Source organism: Sus scrofa, chromosome 17 (assembly GCF_000003025.6).
Source record: "Sus scrofa isolate TJ Tabasco breed Duroc chromosome 17, Sscrofa11.1, whole genome shotgun sequence".
Taxonomy (NCBI): Eukaryota; Metazoa; Chordata; class Mammalia; order Artiodactyla; family Suidae; genus Sus; species Sus scrofa.
In genome coordinates, this window is record NC_010459.5 from 50840796 (window position 1) to 50867330 (window position 26535).

The window sequence follows — 26535 nt, forward strand, 5'->3', positions numbered from 1 at the left end:
TGGAATGGAAAATATGCTGAGACAAATAGGAAATTTATTCTATACTTTATCCTATTTTGTATGGCTTTCATCCTTACTATTTAGTATTATCTATTACATTTCAATTTTTCTTTAACAATTAGCATTATACTAAAATTGTTACATTATGCAACTAAAATTTATAAAGAAGAAAGCCTTATATACCATTAAATATTTTATATAGCATAATAAAAAGAATAACTGGTAAGAATAACAAAAATAATATACCCTCTGAAAATAAGTAAAATATAAAATGCATAAATTGGTTAAAAAACAGTGTAACTATATAAATATGTCCTCACAATTTGTTACATGTTATTGATTCTTCAATATAGGCATTACACCATTCTAGGTGATGTGATAAACAAGACATTATAGACCTTACATTGTACCATGAAGAGAAATGGTTATTAACAATACAATTGTAGAACTGTATTATTTAATTGTACAGTTGCATTATTTAATTATCGTAAGTTCTTTGATGGAGAGGAAACCAGAATCAGATCTAAGAAGACTTCAGCATTCCAAGAATGATGTCGAATATCCCTCTTCATGGTGGATTACGCACTTATTTACTATGAGATCTATTTCTTCTCCAGAGATTCCTTGTTTGTGTATCAATTGTAGATTTTTGGTTTGCAGTTATTCTGAAGTTTTGATATGAGTCTATATGTATATGAGATTGTTTTAAGTTGTTTCTCTTAATTGCAAGTTCATCTCCAGTGTCCTGCATTTGTACCCAACTCTTCTCATGATTTCTGATTTTGGTGGTATAATTGTGCATGGATGATTTTGTATCTTTGCTGTATGTATACCTTTACTGGTGAGCCTTGTCATGTGTGGAATTTTTGTTTCCTGTTGCTGTCTTTTCTTTTATGCCTAGAGAAGTTCCTTTAGTATTTGTTGTAAGTCTGGTTTAATGTTGCTGAATTCTCTCAACTTTTGCTTATCTGAGAAGGTTTTGATTTCTCCTTCAAATCTGAATGAGAGCCTTGCTGGGTAGAGTCACCTTGGTTGGAGGTTTTCTTCCTTTCATCACGTTAAGTATATCATGCCACTCCCTTATGGCCTGCAGAGTTTCTGCTGAAAAATCTGCCAATAACCTTATTGGGGTTCCCTTGTATGTTACTTGTTTCTTTTCCCTAGCTGCTTTCAAGATTTCCTCTTTAATTTTGGTCAGTTTGATTAATATGTGTCTCAGTGTATTCCTCCTTGGGTTTATTTTATATGGTACTCGTTGTGCTTCCTGGATTTGAGTGAGTGGTTCCTTTCCCATGTTAGGGAAGTTTTTGGCTATTATCTCTTGGAATATTTCTTCTGTCCCCTTCCCTCTCTCTTCTCCTTCTGGCACCCCTATAATACGGATGTTGGTGTGTTTAACGTTGTCCCAGAGTTCTCTGAGACGCTCTTAATTTGTTTTCAATCTTTTTTCTCTTTCCTCTTCTACATCCGTAATTTCCACTAATCTGTCCTCCACCTTGCTTATTTGTTCTTCTGCCTCCTGTATTCTGCTGTTAGCTGCTTCTAGTGAATTTTTTACTTCAGTTACTATATTTTGCATCTCTTCTTTTTTTTTTTTTTGTCTTTTTTTTGTTGTTGTTGTTGTTGTTATTGTTGTTGCTATTTCTTGGGCTGCTCCCGCGGCATATGGAGGTTCCCAGGCTAGGGGTTGAATCGGAGCTGTAGCCACCGGCCTACGCCAGAGCCACAGCAACGCGGGATCCAAGCCGCGTCTGCAACCTACACCACAGCTCACGGCAACGCCGGATCATTAACCCACTGAGCAAGGGCAGGGACCAAACCCGCAACCTCATGGTTCCTAGTCGGATTCGTTAACCACTGCGCCATGACGGGAACTCCTGCATCTCTTCTTATTTAAGTTTTCTATCTTGTATCTCTTTGGTCAGTGTTTCCTGTAAGTTATCCATCTTTGCCTCCAGTTTATTTCCAACATCTTGCATCATCTTCAGCATCAACAATCTAAAGTCTTTTTCCTGGAGGCTGAGAATCTCTTAATCACTTAGCTGATTTACTGGGGTTTTTCCTTTCTCCCTCATCTGAGTTATAGTTCTCTGTCTTTTCATTTTTATAGGTTTTTGGTGTGGTGACCTTTTTATAGATAATAGAGTTGTAGCCTCTCTTACTCCTGGTGTCTGTCCCCCTTGTCAAACACAAGACTTTTAGCAAGAAGCTTCAGGAGGCTCCATATGGCTCATCAGGTTAAGGATCGAGTGTTGTCACTGTGGTGGCTCGGGCTGCATTCCTGGGAACTCCCACATTCCCTGGGCATGGCCTAAACCAGACAAACAAAAAAAAGAAAAGACTTCCATTTCTGGGAGTTCTCTTGCAGTGCAGCAGGTTAAGGATCTGACATTGTTGCTGCTGTGACGTGGATCTGATCCCTGGCCTGGGAACTTCCACCAGCCACAGGCATGGGAAAGAAAAAAAAAGACCCTCATTTCTGGAAAGCACAATAACCTATAGCCTGGCAGAGACTGGTTTCTCCCATTTCAGAGTTAGTTTCTTTCTTCCTTCCTTCTTCCTGTCTCTTTTTTTTTTGCTTTTTAGGGCCAGCATATGGAATTCCCCAGGAGTCGAATCAGAGCTACAGCGGCCAGCTTACATGACAGCAAGAGCGACAGGGGATCCAAGCTTCATCTGCAACCTACACCAGAGCTCACCACAACACCAGATCCTTAACCCACTAAGTGAAGCCAGGGGTCGAATCCGTATCCTCATGGATACTAGCCGGATTTGTTTCCACTGCGCCATGATGGGAACCCCCATTTCAGAGTTTCTATTTTTAAAATTGCTTTGGCCTCCACTTTCCCCCCGAGGTAGGGCAGAGACCCATTCTAATCATTAATCTATCCACTAGTGTGTTATGACCACAAGCAGAGGATTTAAATACATGATATTTTCAGGTTTCAATGAATATCTTACTGTACCTGTACGGTGGGGCTATTTACAAACCACAAAGGTAAGTTTAAAGGTCAGAAAATAACCAATAAAGACAATCAAGAAACTATGAATATTGAGAATTGTCATGCTGCAGGAAACATGTACAAATATGACTCAGTTGCACAAAGCAGTTACAATGGTGATCTTTAACCAGCTTGCTTGGGGTCCATATTGCTAGTGAGGAATGTGCTCAGGCCCTTTTCAGTGGTAGGAGCTAACAGACCATCACAATACAGTTTCAGCAACACCAACAAAATAAAGACTGATTTTAGCATCTGGCAGGCCAAAGTCGACCAAATCAAACCATCACGTGCTGTACCATCTATAGATCTTATTATTCTATGTAAAAAGATCAGATATATTTTCATCTGTATTTAAAACAAAACAAACACATACCTTGGGGGATAAGCACCTCCTCTCATGTTGTAGTTATAGGTGGACTGCATCCGAGAGTAAGGATCGACAGGCTTATACATTGGTTTTTTTCCAAGTTTCATGCACAGTGCATTTAGTTCTACAGTAGGGGTTATGCTTTCTGCAACACAGAATCAACACAAATAACTGTTTTTTTCTGATATGAGAATAACGCTCACTATAATCAAAAAGAAGAGCATGCTTTCTGCTAACTGGATTCATGATGCATTTCATGAAAGGATCTAAGTACTTCACTGCTAGGCATCAGGTCAGGAAATCCAAGAATCTGCTTGTGATTTCTAGATATCAATACATAGTCAATCGCACAAAATATACTGTAAGGGCTATTAGGGGAGCAACAATGTTAACAGGATGTTAGCAGTGAAAGCCATACATTCCAGTTGTCATAAATAAGTTCCAATACATATCAAATGCCACGATTAAAAAAAGTCTCATAGGCCTGTCCACATCACTTCACTGTTTGGGAATACTTAACCAATACAACTGTGGCTGTACTGACTGGATGTTTGTACACACTATTTCATAGAACAATGCATTTATTCAGTACTAACAAGAGGCAAAGCACTGTGCTAAGCTTGAGAGACATAATCCTTGCCCCAGAGGAGTTCAAAGTAAACAAAACACACACAGAGAACTGTAACATGACAGGATGTGTGCTATAAGAAAAGGTGTATAATCACCGAGGAGACAAGTCAATTCTATCTGGAGAAGTCAGATGAATGGCACGAAGTAGATATTACCATTATTCTTTTTTTTTCAGCTGCACTCACGACACACGGAAGTTCCTGGGCCAGGGACTGAATCCGAGCCACAGCTGAGACCTATGCCACAGCTGCAGCAATGCCGGATCCTCAACCCACTGTGCCATAGGAGAACTCCGATATTTCCATTCTCTATAGTTATAACGTGATGTGACTTGTGGCAATACTTGTTAGGAAATGAGTTTTGTTGCCATATACAACAGGAACAAGTATATCTTGGGTTATCTCAGAGCTATAAACTTTATAAAATACATACTATTCATTCTCCCATTTTTTTTCTCTCAGTTCATCCATATCATAAACCTTTAAAAATAATTTAAAAGGAAAACCAGCCTGGAAAGATTAGTGTCAGTTCACAGTCACATCTAAAAACATTTTCATATCAAACACAGAACAACACTAGCAATGGCAAAGTTCCGTGTAAACGCACACAAAAATCCACTTTATGATGCCTCTTTAGGATGTGTGTAGAGAAAAATAAAAATGACTTGATTCTGTATCATAACTAGTCTGACTAAATTTAGTGCATGAATCAAATTTATAAGAATATCTTTGCATTCGCTAAGTCAGAGGGTCACAACCTCCCTCTAGCTAACATCAGAATTTTTTCAGAATTACATTTTTATGTAATTCAAATAGTTACATTTTAAGAGTAGCTCTGACCCATATAATGTACCTGCATTAGAGAACAAAATTTTTTTTTTTTTGCTTTTTAGGGCCACACCCACAGCATATGGAAGTTCCCAAGCTAGGCATCGAATCAGAGCTACAGTTATCAGCCTATACCGCAGCCACAGCAACTCGGGATCTGAGCCATGTCTGCGACCTGCACCACAGCTCACGGCAACACCAGATCCTTAACCCACTGAGTGAGGCCAGGGATTGAACCTGCATCCTCATGGATCCTAGTCAGGTTCGTTAACTGCTGAGCCATGAAGGGAACACCTAGAGAACGAATTTGAAGAAAGAATACTACATAGAAATCAAAAGCAACAAGAAAGATGTGACCAAGATCTTCCCGATTCATTCCCGCATTCAAAGGGCCTGGGGTGAGTTCATGTCCTAGAGGGGTAACCCCGCTAAAACAGCCACTTCCACCTACAGCCACCAGGTCAGTGGTTCCCAAGCTTTTATCAGACGCTCTTCTTTTTCAGTATTCTCCTCCCCTGGACCTTTCTTGAAGAGATAATTATCTAATGATTTGCAAATGTTACTTTCTCATTCTTGTTAATGATCAGGAGACATAAAATTGACAATCAGGGATTATGACCAACATATGGTAATCAATATGACCATACTGAATTTAAGCGATTTTAGCTAAAATCTACATTCTCGGTAATTTATAAACCTTATCAAAAGAAAAAAAATGTGTCTTCACTAAGCTTTTTTAAAAATCTTAGAAATTGTTTGGTGACATCTCCCATCTCCCATGACCACCTCTCCAGATTGTAGATTGGAAACCACTGCTTTAGAGTCAGGTTAAGATTCTGAAAAGATAAGCATTTGCCACTGGTAGTGCAAAATCTGTGCTTTCAAAATCAACAAGTTAGTTAAGAAAGAGAGAATTCATATAGATACTAAACGGGTACCTCTAGACACACTTTTGAAAGGAACCTGTCTTGGCCCACGCATAATACCTGGATTCCTTCCTTCGCTACGAAAAGGGCGGACTATGGGTTTAGGAAATTTTGTTCCTTCCAAAGCTTTGGCAGCAGCTGTGTGTTGGGCTTTTTTAATACTAGTTCCTTCAGCTTCCCAGTGCTGATCTCCAAGTGTTAGCTGTACTGTAAACACCTACAAATGAAAATTGTGAGCTCTCAATTCACGAAACCTGATGTTGACTGTAATATGTCACGTGGACCTTGAACATACTTTATGGTCATGGTTTAAAAGGCGTGGTCATTATCTTGGTCATTTATCCCTTCACCCCCTTTTTCACTGGTTTTATAAACACAAAAACATACACGTATCATTGACTTGTATTACACAGCACTCTATAAAAAACCATGCTTTGAAAGACAGGGGTAACCACAGAGATTAAAAAAAAAAGGTTTCTTATATATTAAAACATTGAACATTGATTACTGGGCAGCCATCCAAACAGAAATTGTCTTCCCATTACCTCTCATGGAAGAAATTTAGCCAACTTAATTTAGACACATAGTAGGATCTTATACAAATTAAGACAATACTTGTTTTCATGTTGTATTTGTGGACTCTTGTCTGAAAACACAAGCCCATTACGACAAAAACACAAGTAAATTTGGGAGCATCAGCCAGGTTTCAAAATGTTGCCTCTACTTTCCTAAGACTACTATTCAGACCACTTTCTGCCTCCACTTTCAGAAAAAAATCAGATTCACAGCAAGCAAAGATCAAAACAGTTCATTTCTGTCCTCAACAAATGCTGACAATGGCAAGCCTCTTTTTTTTTCCTTTTTTAAGTATAAAGGCAACCCATGTGCACACTCCAGTTGTAAAATCAGGTTATGTTAATCCTATCAGTATTAAATTAATACTTTAACAAAAACAAAAATACAATGACCCATCACAGCACAATGATTCTTTAACTTTTGTGTGCATCTGAAGAATAACCTGAGAAGCCTGGTAAAACACACATGCCCAGGGATTTCAACTAAAGACCACAAGAGGAGACCCAGGTATGTGTATTTACAATAAACTCCCAAAGTGATTCTGATATACTTTAAGGTTTGAGACTCACTACTTTGAAACTTTTATTCTTCTAATTTTATCACCAAATGTCACTTTATTTCATTTACAAGTCAAAGCACTAGTGATTTGAGTATGTCTAGGTCATTTAAATTCAAGGGCTGACTTGCCTTCATAGCTGATTTTTCTTGTAGATCTTAACTTCAGGATTCCCTCAGCGCACAGCTTTCACTAAAGGGGAAAAATTAAAGAATCCCTCATCCCCCTTGAAACGTTAGAGGTCTCCTGTATTTATGCTGCAGTTCAAAAAGTTACTCATTTAAGCACCAATAACATGAACGCAAAACCCTGTCAGGCCTGAGAAGTCAGGTCAACCAGCAGAAGCCTGCAGTGCTGTCCCATCCCAGGGTCATTTTCGTGATCCTTTCATGGAAAGACATTGAAGGGGAAAATGCTAAAACAGAAAAGAGTTAATTTCATGATCAGTTTTGACTTTCTCCAGGACTGTCCCGTTGATGCTGCTGCCACTCTGCTGTCTTCTGTGTGGAGGGTTGGTAGTGAGGTTAGATCTTGGTTCAGACAGAATTAAAAGTACACCAGACCTCTGACTTTTTAAATAGTTCAACAGTCATCTAGAAGGAATCACTTTTCCTTTGAACAACTTGTAGGTTAAAAAAAAAACGTAGTTACAGACTGAACACAGAGCCAAATTACCTTAAGTACTAATAGAGTTTTCAAGTGAGAGAGCACGTATTTGAAAAAAAATACCAGAAACAGTTAACAAAGGGAATCCCAAAGTTAAGGTCTGCAAAAAAAAATCCTGTAGAAGAAACAGAACTATTATAAAAAACAGCCAATTGCCTTCTAAAGAAATATTGCAAATATAATTATGCTTTAGAATAAATTAAAACTAGCTCCATGTGAGTGGGAAATTTCTGTTTTTCTTAAATGCATGATTGCTTAGTAATAATAACAACTACCATCTCTCAAGCATACACTAAGTGCCAGGCACTGTGCTCTACGCTTTAATATACATTCTCACAACAGGCCTAGCTGGTAGGTATTATTATCCCCATTTTACAGATGAGGAAACTGAGGTTCAAAAAAAGTAGCAACTTGCCCAATAGCACACAACTAATAAGAAGCTGAGATTCAAATCTAGATCTGTCTGGCTCCAAAGGCACCTAACTGCACTATCCTATGGTCCCTATTTATGATTGTGGTTGATGTTACTTTTAGTCAAATGAAAAGAGAAACTTGCTATCATTCAAGGTTTGAGCTTTGCCTGTCAAGAAAAATGAGGCTTAAGGAGACATGTAACTTATCCTTTTAAGATTATATTATCTTACTGCAAGGCTAGGATCAGAAACAGGAGCCCAATTCCCCCTCATACCAAATCCTCTCATATTAGAGCTGCAAAAGGTAAAGCCAGATATGCAAACATTTAAGTTCCAAGATGTACATTGGCACACATATCAAACAACCTTAAAAGACTGAACTCTTGAATAACAAGTAGTAAAAATTCAAATCTCAGTCAGTCTTTCATTCTCTAAGATGAGGGGAATGACAAGGATACTGAAATCAGAGACAATCCAAAATACACACCGGGTGACTGATTCCTACCTCTCAGGTTCAAACCCTGTATCTGGATTGCTAGCAAGTGGCAAAACTGATTTCCTGCTCACCTGCTCTCCCTGCCCAGTCTAAGGTACACGTGCACGTGCAAACAAGCAGGAAAGGAGCCAGAGGAAGGCTGTAGCCAGGAGGCTCGGAGCCTGTAAAACTCACAGGAAATCATTCGCAGGTACTTGGGAATTGTCTCTATTCAGAATCTTAAACAACCACACACTAATTGGAGTTTTAAAAGCCAAATATCCCCCAAAAGATGCATTATCTTTTCTTTGACCCATTCTGCAAAGATGAAAAAAGAAGCGACTTGCCAAAAATCTGTACTTTTGCATCTCTTTCAGACAACCTCAGCAGTTAAAAAATACGTATTTTGAATCAGAGCACCACTTGCAACTATATAAAAAGAAAGAAAACATTCCTAGTGGGTTATAAACGCACAAGCAGTATGGACAATATTTACCTTACAGTGAGCTGGACCTTGCTCACGCAAAAGCTTATACTCAGGCTGAATCTTGTTGAAACGGGCTAACTCATTCACAAGACACATTGGGGTTTTCTCTTTGGGGTGTGCCATATTAGAAGGAACTGAAAAATAATGTAAGAGCATTGAAGTCAACTAGTAGCATATAAGACTGTGGCTCTACCAGGGATATGAAAAATGAAGGTCTAAGGATTCAGAGCAGCCGTGATGCAAAACTGCAAACCACACTGGGGGCACAGTCTGAAGACACAGCCAGATCTTTTCTGAACCAGTTGAAGCCCGGTAACCTAGGAGAGGGTGTGTCTTCAAAAGAGAGAGAACAGAAGTCAGAGGAATAACTAAATTATGGCAGGCACGCAAGATTTGAAATCAGATGAAGCACTGCTATTATACACAAAGGAATAACCAGGAGATCTTTTGAGCAGAGACACACACACACTGGTTACCACAACAGCTGTCAACTGTACCCTGTTCGTTATTTCACAAAACGCAACATGCCAATACCATTTCTCAAACAACGACTGTCGTTTTCCACACAGCTAACTTCTCATTCTTGGTACGTCCTCTAGTCTTATCACCAGAGGCTGCCATCCTCAGGCTTTATCTATTTCTGACAATTATACAAGAAAAATAAAATGGCTTTGGCAGACAGGACTTTTATAAAATTAACAAAATGTGGATATAAGAACACATGAGAAGAAACAGCAATAAATCCCAGAGGACTGAAATAGTCTGTGCCATTTCCTATTAAGATGGCATTCAAATGGCAAATCTGGGGAACACTGACTCTTTAGGGGACTATAACAAGGTAAGAATGCTATTTGGTGAGCCAGTCCAAGGAAGTCTAGAGGTAGCATGATAGATGCCATGCAGATGAGAGTGGGACAAGGTAACGCTCTAAGAACAGATTTAAAAAGTAAAGAAAATGAGAGGATGAAGGAGGAAATGCAAGCGAAACTGTCAAGCATATTGAGTTGAAAAGAATTTGTTAGAAGGTGACTCTAATATAGAGACACCCATGCTGATACCCCATTTAATTGGTGTTGCAACTTCGGCGGAGGCAGGGGAGGTTTGGGAAGCAGAATATTGTTTTCAGGAGGTTCTTTTTTCAGAGGTGTCATATCCTTTCTGATGAGTGAGAGTATTTAGTTCGGTTTAATTTCCTAATATTCAAATATGACTGCTTCTCAACTTATTTCCTTTCAAAAAAAAAAAATCTCTGCTTCTTGGGAGTTCCTTGGTGGTCCAGTGATTGGGATTTGGTGCTTCCACTGCTACGGCCTGGGTTTAATCCCTGCTCTGGGAACTGAGATCCCACATCAAGCAGCTGCATGCTCCAGCCAAAACCAAAAAAACCAAAAAACTCTGCTTCTTTGTTCCATTTCTAATTGGTCCACACTATGATTTCGTAACTACCTCTGGAACCTCAACTTAAACTTACTTTTTCAAAATAAATATTAATGAATGGTAACACACTTTTGCTTTCCAGTAAATCTGGCTGCTCCCATGCTTGGGATAAATCTTATATATATCCAAAAAGGAGGCTTACACCTACAAGTCAGTTCTGGGAAATAAATTTTTTTTTTTTTTTTTTTTTTTAGGGCTGCACTTGCGGCATATGGAAGTTCCAGGCTAAGGGTCAAATCGGAGCTGTAGCTGCAAGCCTATACCACAGCCACAGCAACGCCAGATCCAAGCCACATCTGCAACCTACACCACAGCTCACAGCAATGCCAGATCCTTAACCCACTGAGCGAGGTCGGGGATCAAACCCGTGTCCTCACAGATATTAGTTGGATTTGTTATCGAGAGCCACAACAGGGAACTCCTCTGGGAAATAACTTTAAAAGCAGAAATTTTCCCATATAGTAATGAATATCCAAAGTAGTATTTATTATTCAATTCTTTCTGCCATCCACCACTTTATAACACAGTAAACTTTATAGTTTAGTTTCCAATTTTCTTTCTCACACTTCAAAATGGTCTGTCCAAGGCCTCCATCAACCCAATATACAAACAAGTGTTTCATATCTGGGATAAAGAAGTGTGGGCAGTAATACTTTCTTCTGCTTCCTGAAGATAAATGTGTGAGAGCTCCCTACATCTGCAATCTACTTATCAGATCAGAACACAGGCTAAGAAAACATTTGAAACAGAAGACACTTGGAGTCATACGCTTACCTGCAGCTGCACTGGTGGATGTAATAGATGCAGAGGGTAAAGCAGAGTTTTGGATAGGTCTACCTGCATTTTCAGAGGGCAGAGAGCTAGTAGTAGAAGGAATACTCATCAAAGGCTGTGAGAGAAGAGACTGGTTCTTGTTCAGTATTTGGCTCCCTGAGAGAGCAGCAGATGGGTTCTGAACTTGCACTTGAACTTGAGACATGGTCACTTTCAAAAAAGTGAACAACTGCAGGTAAACAGCTTTCAGTGCAGGTTAATTCAGTGCTATGAAGTCTAAAGTTCTACCTGAAAGTTGTAGGGAAAGAAAATAAAAAGATAAATTATAGAGGAGATACGTAATTGCCAATATTCAGTCAAAACTGGTGTCACCTACTCAAGTATGAAAATAGCCCCGTTTAGTAGGTAGCTATGTTGATGTATTAGAAATGTGTTTCTCCTTGTTATATGGTAGGTTCACTAGCCTTATGACTTTCTCATAGTGTTTTTAAACAACTTATAATACCCACACGCTCTGCATGTTTATTTTACAAAGAGAACCAGCAGGGTATAATATTTATTGTTGAATATTAAGAATCATAAACCACAGCTTATATTCAAAAATGCAAATTTAAAAATATGAATAAGTTTTCTATTATATATGCAATACAGTAAAGGTTTCTGATCTCAAAATGATAAGAAGCTGAAAGCAAAATGGATTGGTAACACCATTAACAGGTGATTAAATACTGCTTCCATTTTAGGGCCAACTACTTAGGCTGGCACCCTGAGAGCTTTCCTTTAAGTTGACTGAAGAAAGAGAGGAATTCCTCACGTTTGCTGTTTCTTTTTCCTTATGATGATAAAGATCTCTTTGTTTTCACGAGAGGTTTGTTTGAGATGGTCATATTTATTTATAGGCCCCAAACAAGAACTGAGGCACCCACATCAATGCTCATGACCCTGAGAAATTATCTGAATAGGAAAGAACATTCTATAGTATTTGTACTATTAAAAGCAAAAGTGGAGAGGATGAAGAAGAGAGGAAAAGATTTCAGACTGGCAATTTTTCTACTGGTAGCGGGTAGAGCCTGAGGAACAGAGGAGACTGTTTACAGCATCTTCCAAAGGCCTTGCATCTAAAGACATTTAAATTTATTCATGAGTCAAAAATAAGGGCAGTTCTGCATATTTTCATGGCCATCCTTCGAAAAGCTGAAAATGTTTAAGTCAAAAGTACTAAAAAATAACAAGCAACAAAGAACAGAAAAAGCCAACCAAGCAGAAAGCAGCAAACTAACACATCTATTACAGGGTAATTTTTGTTACTTTAACTTTTTTTTAAGTCTCAAAATGATTTTTAATTAAAGCTGAACCTCTAGAAAGACATGAATGACCAGAGCCATTAAGTTACTTGAGAAGTCCTGGCACATTCTCTCTTGCTGAGAAAAAAAAGAACCATAAAACTCAAAACAAGACAAACAAAAGTCTTAAAATATGACTTTGGTTAGTAGAAGCATAAACTTTACCTTATACCACAAAATTCCCCAATACTGTAGTTGTTCACTGTTTACATCTGGAATCAGAACAAAATAACAGAGATCCACTGAAGATCAAGATACCAGTCTTAGCAGACAAGCTGCCGGTGTCAAGAAACAAGTCCAGGAGTTTCCGTTGTGGCGCAGTGGTTAACGAATCCGACTAGGAACCATGAGGTTGCGGGTTCGGTCCCTGCCCTTGCTCAGTGGGTTAACGGTCCGGCGTTGCCGTGAGCTGTGGTGTAGGTTGCAGACGCGGCTCGGATCCCGCGTTGCTGTGACTCTGGTGTAGGCCAGTGGTTATAGCTCCGATTGGACCCCTAGCCTGGGAACCTCCATATGCCGCGGGAGCAGCCCAAGAAATAGCAAAAAGACAAAAAAAAAAAAAAAGAAACAAGTCCAGAACCTTTTAGAGGTCAGCTAAAAGGTTCATTGTTCATGTGCCACAGCTGCGGCAACACTGGATCCTTAACCCACTGCGCCAGGCCAGGAATTGAACCCATGCTGCTGCAGAAACAATGCTGGATCCTTAACCCACTGTGCCAGAAGGAAGCTCCTTAATTTGTAGTTTTGAATTCCTTGCTTCATTGTTATTTCATTCAGATGCCAAAATATAAAAATTTCTCTATCAATCTTCCCCTTCTTTCCCTTATTCACTCTCTCTCTTTTTTTTTTTTTGTTTTTTGTTTTTTTTTAGGGCTACAGCGAGGCATATGGAGGTTTCCAGGCTAGGGGTCGATTTGGAGCTGTAGCCACCGGCCTACACCATAGCCAGAGCAACACCAGATCCGAACCGAGTCTGCAACCTACACCATAGCTCACAGCAACACTGGATCCTTAACCCACTGAGGGAGGCAGGCCAGGGATCAAATCTTCGTCCTCGCAGACACTAGTCAGATTCGTTTCTGCTGAGCCATGATGGGAACTTCTCTTTTTAAACTGCCTTGAGGGCATTTTTCTACCCTCTCACAAAAAAAAAAAAAAAAAAAAAAGAAAAGAAAAGAAAAGAAAAATTATTTACAGTGAACTCACAACTTCACAACACCAACCACAGGTCACAGGTTAAAATATAAGCCAAAAGCAAAGTGTCTACTTTGAAGTCCACTCACATACCAAGAGTAACCCAACTCTCCTCTGGGTTGGCTCTCAGTCTAAGACTGAATGAATGAACTAAATTTAGAAAGGGTGGGACCCAAAGGGATCTTTTTTGGCTAAATATTCTCTACAGCAGGCCCACTGCCTGCATTTCCAGTCACAAACATAAATTCATAGGTTTTTTAATTAAAGTTTTAAAATAAAGATTGCCCCTAAAATGTTAACCTCAAGTACATCTGGAATAGTTATTCTTTCTAACAGTTAGTTGAAGCAAGGAATTCAAAACTACAAATTAAGGAGTTTCCTTCTGGCACAGTGGGTTAAGGATCCAGCATTGTTTCTGCAGCAGCATGGGTTCAATTCCCGGCCTGGCGCAGTGGGTTAAGGACCCAGTGTTGCCGCAGCTGTGGCACATGATGTAGCCTCAGCTTGGATTTGATCCCTGGCCCTGGAACTTCCATAAGCTGTGGGTGGAGCCAAAAAAAAATTTTTTTTTTTTTTAAATTCAACAAATAGTACTCATTTTTAGTCACTTACTAATTTAACATTTCTATGTGTCTTCAAAGCCTGAAAAGAAAATCTAAAACAGCGGTTCTAAAGAGGAGGCAATTTTGTTCCCCAAGGACATTTCACAATGTCAGGAGACACTGTTTGGTTGTTACAATGACAGAATGGGAGAACCTACTGCTATCTAGTGGGTAGAGATGCTATTTCAAGTACATATGTAAGAATCCACAAAATCTTACTAATGTATTAAGTAGCTTATATTCTCTGACAGGAAAAGAAAATCCCCTTTTCATCTCAAAGGCTCTTAAAAAACTGACACTGATATTTTACCTCAACAGATGCTCCTCTTCTAAGAGAAGCCAGGCAACTACCACAGTTATGAATGAGGGGAAATTAATGGTTTACCCACATAATTCAAAGGACAAATAAGACTTTTCACCACTGTTGTTTATATATAGTTCATAGACACATTCAGGGGAAATCAGAGAATTTCAGAGATACTACTTCTGTATAAATTTAGACCCTTCTGCTCGACAGTACTCCATCCTGAGATTAAATCCTTAAATCTAAACTTAACTTTTCCTTCAAACCTGTCTTTAAGGATTGTTGTCCATCAGATAAACAAGGGACTCAAGAGAGATTAAACTGCTTTATTAGGGTCTTCTTTTACAAGAAGAGTATTTCACACAGAGTAAAATCAGGATGAAAAGTTTGAAACACAAAGATTTCAGGTTTCCCCAGTGTTGGAAACACCTTTGACTGTTAAGTCTGTGTTGTGCCACCTGCCTCCTGCCTCCAGCACAGATGAGAATCTTTTATCTCCTGATTTTTTCCTCTTTGAAGAGCCTGAGACATCAAATCAAGAAAATATGTCTATCCTATTCTTAAATCATAAATTTATGGAGTACCCGGAAGCACTGTAACACTAGAAGAGGTGCTATGATAAAGTTATGGGTACCGCTTTTTAAAAGATTCCTAATTTCAAGTCCCCCTAGGTCCTAACTTTGGCTTGGTGACATAAAAATCTCCTAAAAATAGTCTCACCTTGGTTGGCAGCTTCCATTTCTCAAGTGTCAAGTACTTTTTAACAGGTTGTAGGGAAGGGAGATACCTCAACTCCATAAAAGCATTTTTAAAAATTACACATGTGCCAAAAAGTGGTCAGGCACAAAATGCATATTTCTAACTCAGCAATTAATCTATTACAGTGGGCCCTACTGAGAGCACAGTCTGAGTAATACACAAAAAAGGCAGATCCTTCTGAAAACATTTACAGTACCACCTGCAATAGTACTTAGTCCCAATTACTTTTTTGATAGGCAAGAAATAAATTTATTAAGATAGGATGCTTATGAAGATGCAAGTGGGCAGGTAAGGAGGCTCTGCCTAATCAGTTTCAACTAACAGATTGTTAAATTACTGCAGCAGGAAATACCTACTTCACCAATTACAGAAAAACATCATTTTTAATATCCAATTTTTAACAGGATTAACACATGAAATAATGAAGTATTTATACTTTTATGTAATGAACACCTCAGTCTCCTTCGTAGTAAGAGATGTTTGCAAACAAGACATGTTCTTTAAAAAGAAGGGAGGAAGAAAAAGAAAAATGTCATCCCAATTCAAGCTTTTAGAAAAGCAAAAATTTTGCACTAAATATCCCCCCTTCTCACCTTCATTACATCTTATCTAGTATGAGTACAACAGCTACAAAGGAATATTCCAGTTCTTCACCATGACAAAACATTAGCAGTACCAACAGCTATTTTAGGATATATTCATTTACTATTCAACAAAAATGTATTAAGCATCTACTGAATGTGAACCCTTTTATGGCATTCTCAAGTGCTACATGCTGTGTTAAACTTTTCCTCCAAGACACAAGAGACCTCCAAGCAACCAACTGTACATCTATTAATCTATTCGCTATGGTTTCTGAGAGGCTTCACTCTCAGAGAAACTTTGTCAACAATAACAGAAGTTAAGGAATAAACCATCATTTCGAGAAAAGCCTTCAAATACAACTAAAAAACATCCACACCATCCCCTTACAACCCCCTACAACAGTTATTTCCAAAATCCTTTCTGACATATCTTTCTAGCTGCAATGTATTTGTATGTTCTCTGCAGGTCAACTCACTCCCCACCCACCACCATACACCATACCACCCTATCTTCACCTTCCTCTACCAGTGAAAAAGCAATTCACTGACTCCAAACATTACCCAAACACCTGCAGGCAGGACAACAACAAGTACAGAAACATGGCAATCGCTATCAACCTGCATAGTGATTTTCAAAAAGACAATGTCAATGTCAAGCTAATAATGTCCAAAAGCAGCCCACATAGCAAGTCACACAATAATAAAAGATTCCTGGGAGTTCCCGTCATGACTCAGTGGCTAACAAATCCGACTAGGAACCATCAGGTTGCGGGTTTGATTCCTGGCCTTGCTCAGTGGGTTAAGGGTCAGGCGTTGCCGTGAGCTGTGGTGTAGCTCACAGACGTGGCTCAGATCCCGTATTACTGTGGCTCTGGAGTAGGCTGGTGGCTACAGCTCCAATTAGACCCCTAGCCTGGGAACCTCCATATGCTGCAGGTGCGACCCTAGAAAAGGCAAAAAGACAAAAAGAAAATAATAATAATAATAATAATAATAGATTCCTGAAAAGAAATATGACAAATTACCTAAAAGAAGAAGGAAAAAAAGACCAAAATGTACTTGGTGCTCAAGAGAAAGACACAGGACAAATAGCCATGATGAGGTACAATCACTTGCAAGACAATAAAATGAGCCAAACATAATGCTTGGAAACAACCCAGCCTACTGAAGACCTTTGCAGCCAATACAAGTGACTGACTGTGGCTCCCCTCTCACACTTGGCCCAATGCCAAATAGAAAAGGGAGGATTTTCTTTCTATGCAAATGTAGGGAGTGAGCTGCTAGGAGTTCCTGTTGTGGCACAGCAGGTTAAGGACCTGGTGTTATGTCTGTAGCGGATAGAGTTTGATCCCTAGCCTGGGAACTCCCATATGCTGCAGTTGTGTCAAAAATAAAATAAAATCTAACAATAAATCAGTACTTTCTAAAAGATAATTCATTATTAATTCTTCATCATAAAAAAATCACATCATACTATATACTAAAGTAAATTAAAAATTCACCTCGGCAGCATAACAAGCCGCAAACCTTATTGTCTTTTCCAGGTCTGAAACCCTATCGAGTTCCCCTCTTCCCTTCCCTAGGAGAAACTCTTAAAAATAACTGAATGCAGAGGTCCCTGGTGGCCTAGTGGTTAAGGATTTGGTGTCATCGCTGCTATGACTCAAGTTCGATCCCTGGCGTGTTGGGGGCATAGCCAAAAAAACCAAATAACTGAACACGTATTATTTTTGTAAATATGGACATGTTTTTAAGCCAAAATGAGTATCTATTTGTGATGTGCTAGAAAATTTTAACAGTAGTATTATGTGACATATTTTTGAATAAGAAGGGGTTTGGTTCAACATAGTTAACTGACTTTTCCTTTCAGAAAACAGAAACTTTAGTCCGTAACCATGTGCCATCTATCTAGAAATACAACAGCATTTACCATCATCTTCATGCAAAATGGACCAGTACCAAGATCTAGTTTCTAAGAAACCAGTCTTGCTGCTAAATAGCAACCAACAACGTTAAATTAGATGAAACTTCTGAGTTTGGGCTTTCAATTCTACTCCCAGTTCAGAGCAATTATATATCCAACTCTTGGCAATCCACTGCTTGGTGCCTCAGTTTCCCCAAAGCACTCTGTAATAGGCTCTTTTTTCTTTTTTTTGCCACGTCCCTGGCATGTGCACGTTCCCAGGCTAGGGACTGGACCTGCTCCACAACAGTGACACCACCAGATCCTGAGCCACCAAGGAACCTGTAATAAGCTCTTTGACAAAGTCTCAGTTGTAATAGTCTGAGAGCTAAAATACCGAAAGAATCCTAGGGCAGGGTAATAGTTATTTGGCTCTTTGAAATGAAAAGCATTATACGAATTCGGTGTAATGAGTGCAAATCCATTCCCTCAGCTTTGTAAACATCTCTAAATTCCTTATGTGTCAATTTCCTCATTCTCAAAGAAAGTGGGGTTAACTTGTCTACTAATTACGACCTCAGAGATACAGTACGATGATGTGTTCTCAGCTAAAAAAACACAAAGTATGTCAGTGTTTGCAGAGTGTTTTGCAGTTTCCTGACGAAGGACTGTAAAATCTTATACCCTCTTAGGGTAAAACTTTTTTGGTTGAGATGATCACATGCAGTCAGTGGTAAATGGAACTTGTTTTCGTTCACAACAGAAAACAATGCTGAATTATTTCCAATTTTGAAAACCAAGTTTGACATAAACAATCTGAGACATCAAAGGTAAACTACAAAAGTTTCTATGACCAAAATGCTACTGACTGAGTTATGTTTAACGACACTTCAGTGGTCAATTTTCATGTCTCTAACACTTAAAGTATATGGCAGTGCTGGCTACAAGGTTTTATATTCTTGCCAATAATTTTCCCCGTATTTACTTTCTAATTAAACCTCAAGAGTAAAAAGAAATCAAACAGCATAAAACTTCTTCTGTGTCTCTAATATTACAGCCAGAAGTAAAAGCCATTTTCCACACAAGTCATTTAAGATTTCAAATATATTACAGATTACGAACAGGCCTGAAACTATAGAGCCAAAACATGCATACCTTAAAAATAAGCACTCTAGGAACAATGTTGTTTTGGTTCAGTTCTGAGAGGTTATGTGGTAGGGAAACTCCTGGAAAATAAGAAACAATAGTTATTGACTAAAACAGATCTTTTTCTGAAAATGAAGATAGACACTGCTAAAGTTTTGGGGAAACCTAAAATTTACAAGTATTATTCCCTACTTGCTTCTGAAAGTATGGTGTCATGGCTTGAAGCAGCACACTGTAGAGTCTAAAAAAGACACAACTGCCTGGGAACTAGGTAAAGGGTACTTTGCAGAGACACAAAGATAAGAGACAGTAGAAATTTCCTTAATTCTCAATTACTTTCTGCTAAGAGACCTATGAATACCTTGGAATTTTTAAAAAGGAACTGGACATCAAATACTGCCCAATCACACAAGCCAGAACTTTAAATTTTACAGTTTCCACACTGACTAAATATTTTATTCATAAACATTCTTACCATATGCTTGGTGGTTCAAACACAATTACATGGGAAAATTTACAAAATGGCACCTTGTACATAAATATTCTTGTATTAAACTGCAAAATATGAAAAAGCACATTACCTCTAGTAAATCCAAGTCATAATCATTCTTTAGAATTGGATTTCAGGTGACATAAGAATTTAATTCTCAATCTCTCCAGTCTCATTTATCTAGAGGCTCCCCCTTCCTTAAATAGCAGCTGACAGTAACAAATAGAATTCCTTACCTTGAGATGCTTTTTCCATTTTTATAACAAAGTAATTTTGCTCATTTTAATTTCACACTGCTATTGTGACTTAATAAACAACAAAAAGCTGTGCACTATCCAAATAATTTCAGAAATAAAATCATGAACTCTAATTGGTTCTATAGCATTTTATCAACCCAGGTTGTTCTTTCTATAAATAGTATACTATACTAACAATTTTCCAATCTAGAACCCTATTGTTCCATAAGCTCACCCATTCAAAAGACCAGCATGAATGGGAACTGAAAAGGCGTCTGCACAGCCCAAGCAGATGTCTAGGACTACCTAATAGAGCCCACGCTTTTTACCAGGAGGGGCTTCCCTCAATACGGAGCCCATCTATGCTGAAGGTTTACACTAGGTTTGGTTATCTAGTTTTCTCACTTATGGCAGATTTGGTAATCTAGTTTTCTAGCCCAAACCTGAAGTTTAAAATGAAAATCAACTATACTCAGTAAAAAATTAAAATAAAAATTAAAACAGAAAAAAGGAGCCAGAGTCAGACACAATGACAACGGTGAAAAGCAACTGCCAGCAACTAAAGAGCAAAGAAAAAAAGGGGAGGGAGGAGAAAAACAGCAGTCTGCAACCACTGGGATTTCAAGCATCTTTAACACAACACAAGTGATAGCTAAGATTCATATATTATTCACATTCATGAGCAAACTTTAAAAAAAAAAAATCCCCAATCATTTCCAAAGTCATCATGATTATGACCAATATATCAATACAGCACTTACTCCAAGCAGCAGAGAAGAGGGACTGGATTAAGCCCAACCTCCTTTCTTTCCCACTCAAGAAATATACTAGAACGCAAAAAGACTGAATTAAATTCAGTGTTTTATTCACTTACTCAACAAATAATTACTGAACATCTATTTGTAGGCACTATTCTGAGCACTAGGGAAAGAGGAGTACACAAATAAGATGTAGTCCCAGTCCTCATGGAATTCCCATTTGTATAAGAAATGGGAACATTTGAACCTTGAATTCAACACAAATTTAAATAATTCACAGTGGCTTTTTTATTTTTTATTTTGGCCACTCTGCAGCATATGGAGTCCCCAGGCTAGAGATCAGATCTGAGCCACAACTGCCTCCTATGACACACAGCTGCAGCAATGCCAGATCCTTTACCTACAGTGCTGGACTAGGGATCGAACCTGCATCCCAGCATTGCAGAGATGCCACTGATCCCGCTGCGCCACAGTGGAAACTCCTATGGTGGCATTATAATTAATAGTAACAAATCACTTATAATACACATCACCTCATAATTAAAAACACAGAGGAACATAAAAGGACCCTTGGCTGCAAGACGTTGATTTTAGAATACAAGCAAACCAGCTATTACACGGCTGTTTGGGTGAGGATCTGAGTTAGGATCCCAACTCTGGCACTCAGCTGAATTACCTTGAGCAAGTTACTCCACAGGCGTCAACTTTATAATATATTAAATAGATCCTTAACCCACTGAGTGAGGCCAGGGATCAAGCCCACAACCTCATGGTTCCTAGTTGGATTCATTTCCACTGCGCCACAACCGGAACTCCCAAAACTTTTTTTTAACTTTATTCTTTTTTATGTTTCGTGCTTAATAGATCAATTCTTAGTTAATAGGGAAATCAGTTCCTTGAAGCAGTCATGTTCCACACTGTAAAGTTTCACTCTACTACAAACCAAAAGGAGAGTTATTTACCTGACTATATTTGACAGTCATCTAGGTAAAGGGTCATGGAGCCTCAATGAGCAGGTTACACTGTGGAAGAACATAAACCTCCAAGAATAATCAGACTTATCATTACATATGAATTATCTTCTGATAGAGGAAAGGACTGCCTAGCATTCTGTACCAAATCACAACGGCATCAGCAGACAATGGCTCTAATTGTATCAGGGTGGAATCTGCAAGGGTAGAAAATTCATGCTTCAATTAATTTTAATCTATAGAAAGCATGGACTCCAAAAAAAGCAAAAATGTGAGAGAATCAAACAAGATCTAGTTAGATCACAAAGCTCATGCCTGAGGGAAGCCAATACAGTAACAATTTAAGAAGCATTATCTGCTCACTTCATTCAAAGAAAAGACATTTCTAACACCTTTTCATGATTAATGAGACACACTGCCTCAGGTGAGGTTAAACACAGAATGGAAACACATACACCATCTCACTAAACCCCAAATCTAGAGGCAGATTTAATTTTACTGAACTAGTCTTTCAAAACTAGCCATAGAGATGACTGACACCTAGCTGGAGAATCAAAGAGGCTTCCTATTCAGGAGATCATTGAATCAAAGGAATTAAAAAAGAAATTGTTTAAGAGGCAGTTCAATACCAAAAAGAAAGTTACATTAAATATTCTGGATATAATTAGTCAGGAAATAATGTTAGAAATGGCTGGGAAGCAAAAGAACAATAATCCTATAAAGCAAATTAGAGGAGTTCCTGTTGTGGCTCAGCGGTAACGAACCTAACTAGCATCCATGAGGATGAGGGTTCAATCCCTGGCCTTGCTCAGTGGATTAAGGATCCTGCATTGCTGTGAGCTGTGATGTAGGCCTGCAGCTGTAGCTCCAATTCAGCCTCTAGCCTGGGAACTTCCATATGTCATGGATGTGGCTGTAAAAAGATAAACAAATAAATAAAAGGTTTAGTTAACTCATTTTCTATAAAGCAGAATAATATTCTAAAGAAACAATTTTCTTAGCAGCAACCTTGTCCACAGTTAAATCATTTTTATTAAACTTCACGAAGGCTTAGAGCAATAATTTAGGGAAAAGCCTTCCTCAACACAAAGGCTAATGAAACATCCTCCTCCCCATTCATTTCTAAGCCCCACCCCCGAATTTTGAATCCATTTTAAAAGTTTTAATTTGACTGCAGCGATCTACCACAACAAACAAAAAGAAACTGTAAATCTTCAAACTATTTCAAAGAAATGACAAATAGGATTCATTTAAAAGACTGAGTATTACTGAACCAGACTTTTCTTCCGATTTGTCTAAAGTCCTAGTGAACAAAATCCATCCTAACTGCAGTGCGTGGGAGAATGGGGGAGAAAACACTGGTAACCCACAAAATAAATTATCCTAAACAAAAAGCACCTGAGAATAATCAGGAATGAAGTGTGGTTCAGAGCAAAGAGCTCAGGACTCTGCTCCAGTTACCTGACCTCCCAGATGGGCCTCAGTAACTCAGCTATTATGACCCTTCCTCTGCAAAGACACTGGGGACTATCAGAAATACGACAGTAAAGCATCTACTTCAACCTTTGGCAAAAAGGAAAGGCTCAATGAACAGCAGCTTTTATATTATTACATAAATTCAATCTGACCTTTCAGATTCCTTTGCTGCATCAAATAACTCTCACCCTGTAATCCTAACCTGGCACATGGTAAGAGCTCAATAAATAGTAGCAAATATTATTATCCAGCAAATTCACTAATCCTGTCCCTGGTCACATAAACATCTATAAATATAAACTTATAGTTACACACCACTTGAAAAAAAAACAGTTTTAAACGGGAATAGAGAACATGCTAACTAAAAATCAGCCCACACTCACTCGGCAACCAGTTCTAATGCTACTTCAAATACAGAGACAATCTGATGAGCAACCATTTACATTTCGGGTTAAGACCCCAGCGTAACTAAATACATTTTCTTAGACTTTGTAGCCCAGTAGACAGGACAAATAGCCTCTAGGACAACTATGACCTCTGTATCATATTATAATACAATGATTTGTTTTGCCTCCATTACTGTCATAAACTCACAAAGTCGTCACACTTTAGATTCCAAATTAAACAGAAGCAGATGGGCTACAAACTTAATATTTAGAAGACCAATTTTTAATCGAAAGCTAATACATTCTTGGATAGATTTACTTTTTGCTTTCAGTAAATATACTCTGGGGGAGTCCCCTGAATATACTCTTTTAACAAATAACTGAACATGTGTTATTCCAGAAAATATAATTAAGTCTGAAGAGAACACATTTTTACCTCCATTTATCTGGTGACATAAATCACTTTACATCAACCTTATTCACAACCGTGGGAATGTAAATGTTTTTAAAATAAATTAAGCTATTTGTAGTATTTATTTTAAAAATATTTATATTCCCATAGCTGTAAATGAGGCTGATGTTGCAGTAATTTGCCCATTTTGCCAATTTTTAAAATAATTATCTTTGGTAAGGTTTTTCTTAGTTCAGATCATTAAGCTGTCAGCAAAACATATCCAAGACTTCCATCTGGTGGCATTTGTTAAGATCAACATAGCTACATATTTATAAGCTGTATTATCTCCTTAGGTGAGAACAAAGGATTTGATTAATATTATTCAAACTTTGTAATACTTGATTTATAGGTAAGTACATCTTAGTGCAAAAGTTCACTGAATAATTTCCTTTAAAAAGTGAAGTTCTGTAATCAGAGCAAAACTGGAAACAGAAGTCTACAAAGCTCTTAGCTTTTAAACATCTAGGAATATCTTAAAGAACCATCTCAGTTTAAAAATTAACTGTAGTAGATATGTATGCTGTGTGTGATGTTATAATTTGCTTGGATATACGTTAAAAAATAAAATGGATGAATGAATTAAAATGGACTCATGGAACAAGCATGGGATAAAGCAAATACAGTAAACTAATGGCAGAAAGTAGGTGTAGATATAAATAGAGGTGTACACTGAAATTCTTTAAATTTTGTTATATGTGTGAAATTTTTAATAAAATGTTGGGGAAAAAATATAGCAACTAACATATCTTCTCATGGTTCAAACTCTAACTTGTAAATTACATTTTTGGGAACAGCGTAACTGCTTGATTTTGACTAGGTTTTTGTTTTTTTTTTTAAAGGAAAAGCTCATGCAGAAAATCACACCAGAAGCATTTTAACCACAAAGGTCTGTTTCAAGAAGTTAATCTGAAACAATCTGTTATAGGTCTAATGTGAAACAAAATCTGTCATAAAATTCTTGAAACATTTCCGAAGGCCCCAAATTTTTATTCTGACAGAAAGAAAGCAACTCCAAAAGCTCTCATCTGAGAGGGAGGAATTCACGTTTCCCCAAATTGAGGAATTCTTTGTTACTAAATACGTTATCAAATATGATCAAGTTTGCAGACTTATACACAAGGCCCCTAGAATTGATTTGTGACATCCCTCAGAAAGACACCTTTTTCATGAAAGTTTCATCTTTATGGTGGTGAACTGTACTCTTTCTCATTCCATCTAGCAAGAGGGCATCAGAGAAAACTGTCCTACAAGCTGAGACCTGCTCTGTGCCTCCTCTTTTATGTACTCTTGTTGTCCTATGGGGAGAGACTCTGGATGAAGCAGCACAGTATGGCCCCATGTTTAATGATTACACCCAGAATTGTTAACGGGTTAGACTTCATAATCGGGGGAAGAGGAGGGAACTCTAGGAGTCAGGCTCATTTCTAAATTTAAGATAATCTGTATATAAATAGGCTTTCTGGTTAAATCTTAAAAGACAGCACTTGAGTCTAAATAAACTATTTATGGTTACAATTCCAAATACTTAAGTTTTACTTAAGGCCTACTGGGAAGCATTAAGTATTTTTTAAAATAAAGTACATTTAGTGTCCTTTCTTAGACACCAAATTAGTTGTTCTTTTCTCCCCCTAATTTTAAGAAGTATGCATATCCCTCCTCATCTCTGGGTTCTAATAATTAAGTTAAATATTTTCAGTGTACCTGATCAAGCTCAAAAGTAAACCTACACAATTGAAATAATGATATTATAGGTCTAAAGTTGAAAACTGTTCATGATCAGAAATTTGAAAAGTAACAATGATAAACATAATATTCCTGTCAACTTCCATTCTAGGAAAGATCTCTTTTTAGATAGGAAAGAAAAACATGAACATTCATGCTGCGAATTCATTCATATTTACTGAATTAGTTTGTAAATTCAGCAGATGGGAGGGACCAGTCTTCGCAAAGTAATTCAACAACAGTTTTGAAATCAAATATCTTCTGCTCACTTCTTAACCTAAGGTGATAGCAGTGTATTTACACAACTACTGTAAAGAAACTTTGCAAGTTTCATCATGAATTATTAACTGCAGTTAACTCTGACACAAAGTTATTTCCCAGGAAAAGTAGTTTAACAGGACTCCATCAAAACAGAATTAGGGATATCTGTATTTCTGACTGCTTTTCAATTACAGTCATTAATAGTTCAAGAATCGTTGCTTTTGTACTCAAAGAAGCAAGGCAGTATTTTGGACATGACTTTGAGGCAGGTAAGTACTAAAACAAGTGCTGCTCATTTTGTTTTCTGCTGTACAGTAACCAAGTATAAAGAGATAAGAAGCCCAACAAACAAAATGAGAACTATGATTTCACTAAAATTTTGTGACAGATTAAGAGTCCAGGGCAATCTGGTAAAATATATGATATTCAGGATTTACTTCACCATAACCCAGTTTGCAGGACAGGGTGCTACATAGAGCAAGACTGACCTTGGCTATGGGTTAATAATTATCAAATGTGAGCGACCAATACATGGGGGTTCACTATACTCTTTGACTTTTTTATGTTTCCCATAATGAAAAGTTTTTAAAAATTAGATTATCGACTGTAATGTTAAATAAAACATTTCCTTGACACAATTTTTGACATGGCAGAAGACATGCTTTGTATTGCTTATATAGCTGCTTACTTGGGTGTTTTTAGAGTCATGCAAAAAAGACTTTAAACAACCTCCTGATGGTAAAGACTACGTCAGAAGATTGTAGGAAAATGTCAAAAACAGGGAAGCCACTTTGCATCCCATGTATTATT

At 37.9% G+C, this 26535-nt stretch overlaps 1 protein-coding gene across 45 annotated transcripts in view; it reads right to left on the reverse strand.

Moving 5' to 3' along the window:
• The window catches only part of STAU1 (staufen double-stranded RNA binding protein 1), a 98197-nt gene that overhangs the window by 35837 nt on the left and 35825 nt on the right, over positions 1-26535 (reverse strand). For 8 of the 45 annotated variants that reach the window (XR_002339885.1, XR_002339884.1, XR_002339888.1 and 5 more), the window contains 5 exons: positions 18981-19051; positions 11137-11424; positions 8935-9059; positions 5765-5969; positions 3376-3514 (listed from right to left, as the gene is read on the reverse strand). Coding sequence is in view for 24 of the 45 variants with exons in the window: in XM_021077495.1 (XP_020933154.1) it covers positions 3376-3514; positions 5765-5969; positions 8935-9059; positions 11137-11341 (674 nt within the window). In the remaining 21 variants the exon portion in view is untranslated. Of the gene's footprint in view, positions 1-3375; positions 3515-5764; positions 5970-8934; positions 9060-11136; positions 11425-18980; positions 19052-20458; positions 20525-21417; positions 21624-26535 lie in introns of those variants that run through there. The other 37 variants (XR_002339895.1, XR_002339898.1, XR_002339893.1 and 34 more) reach the window with 16 other exon arrangements.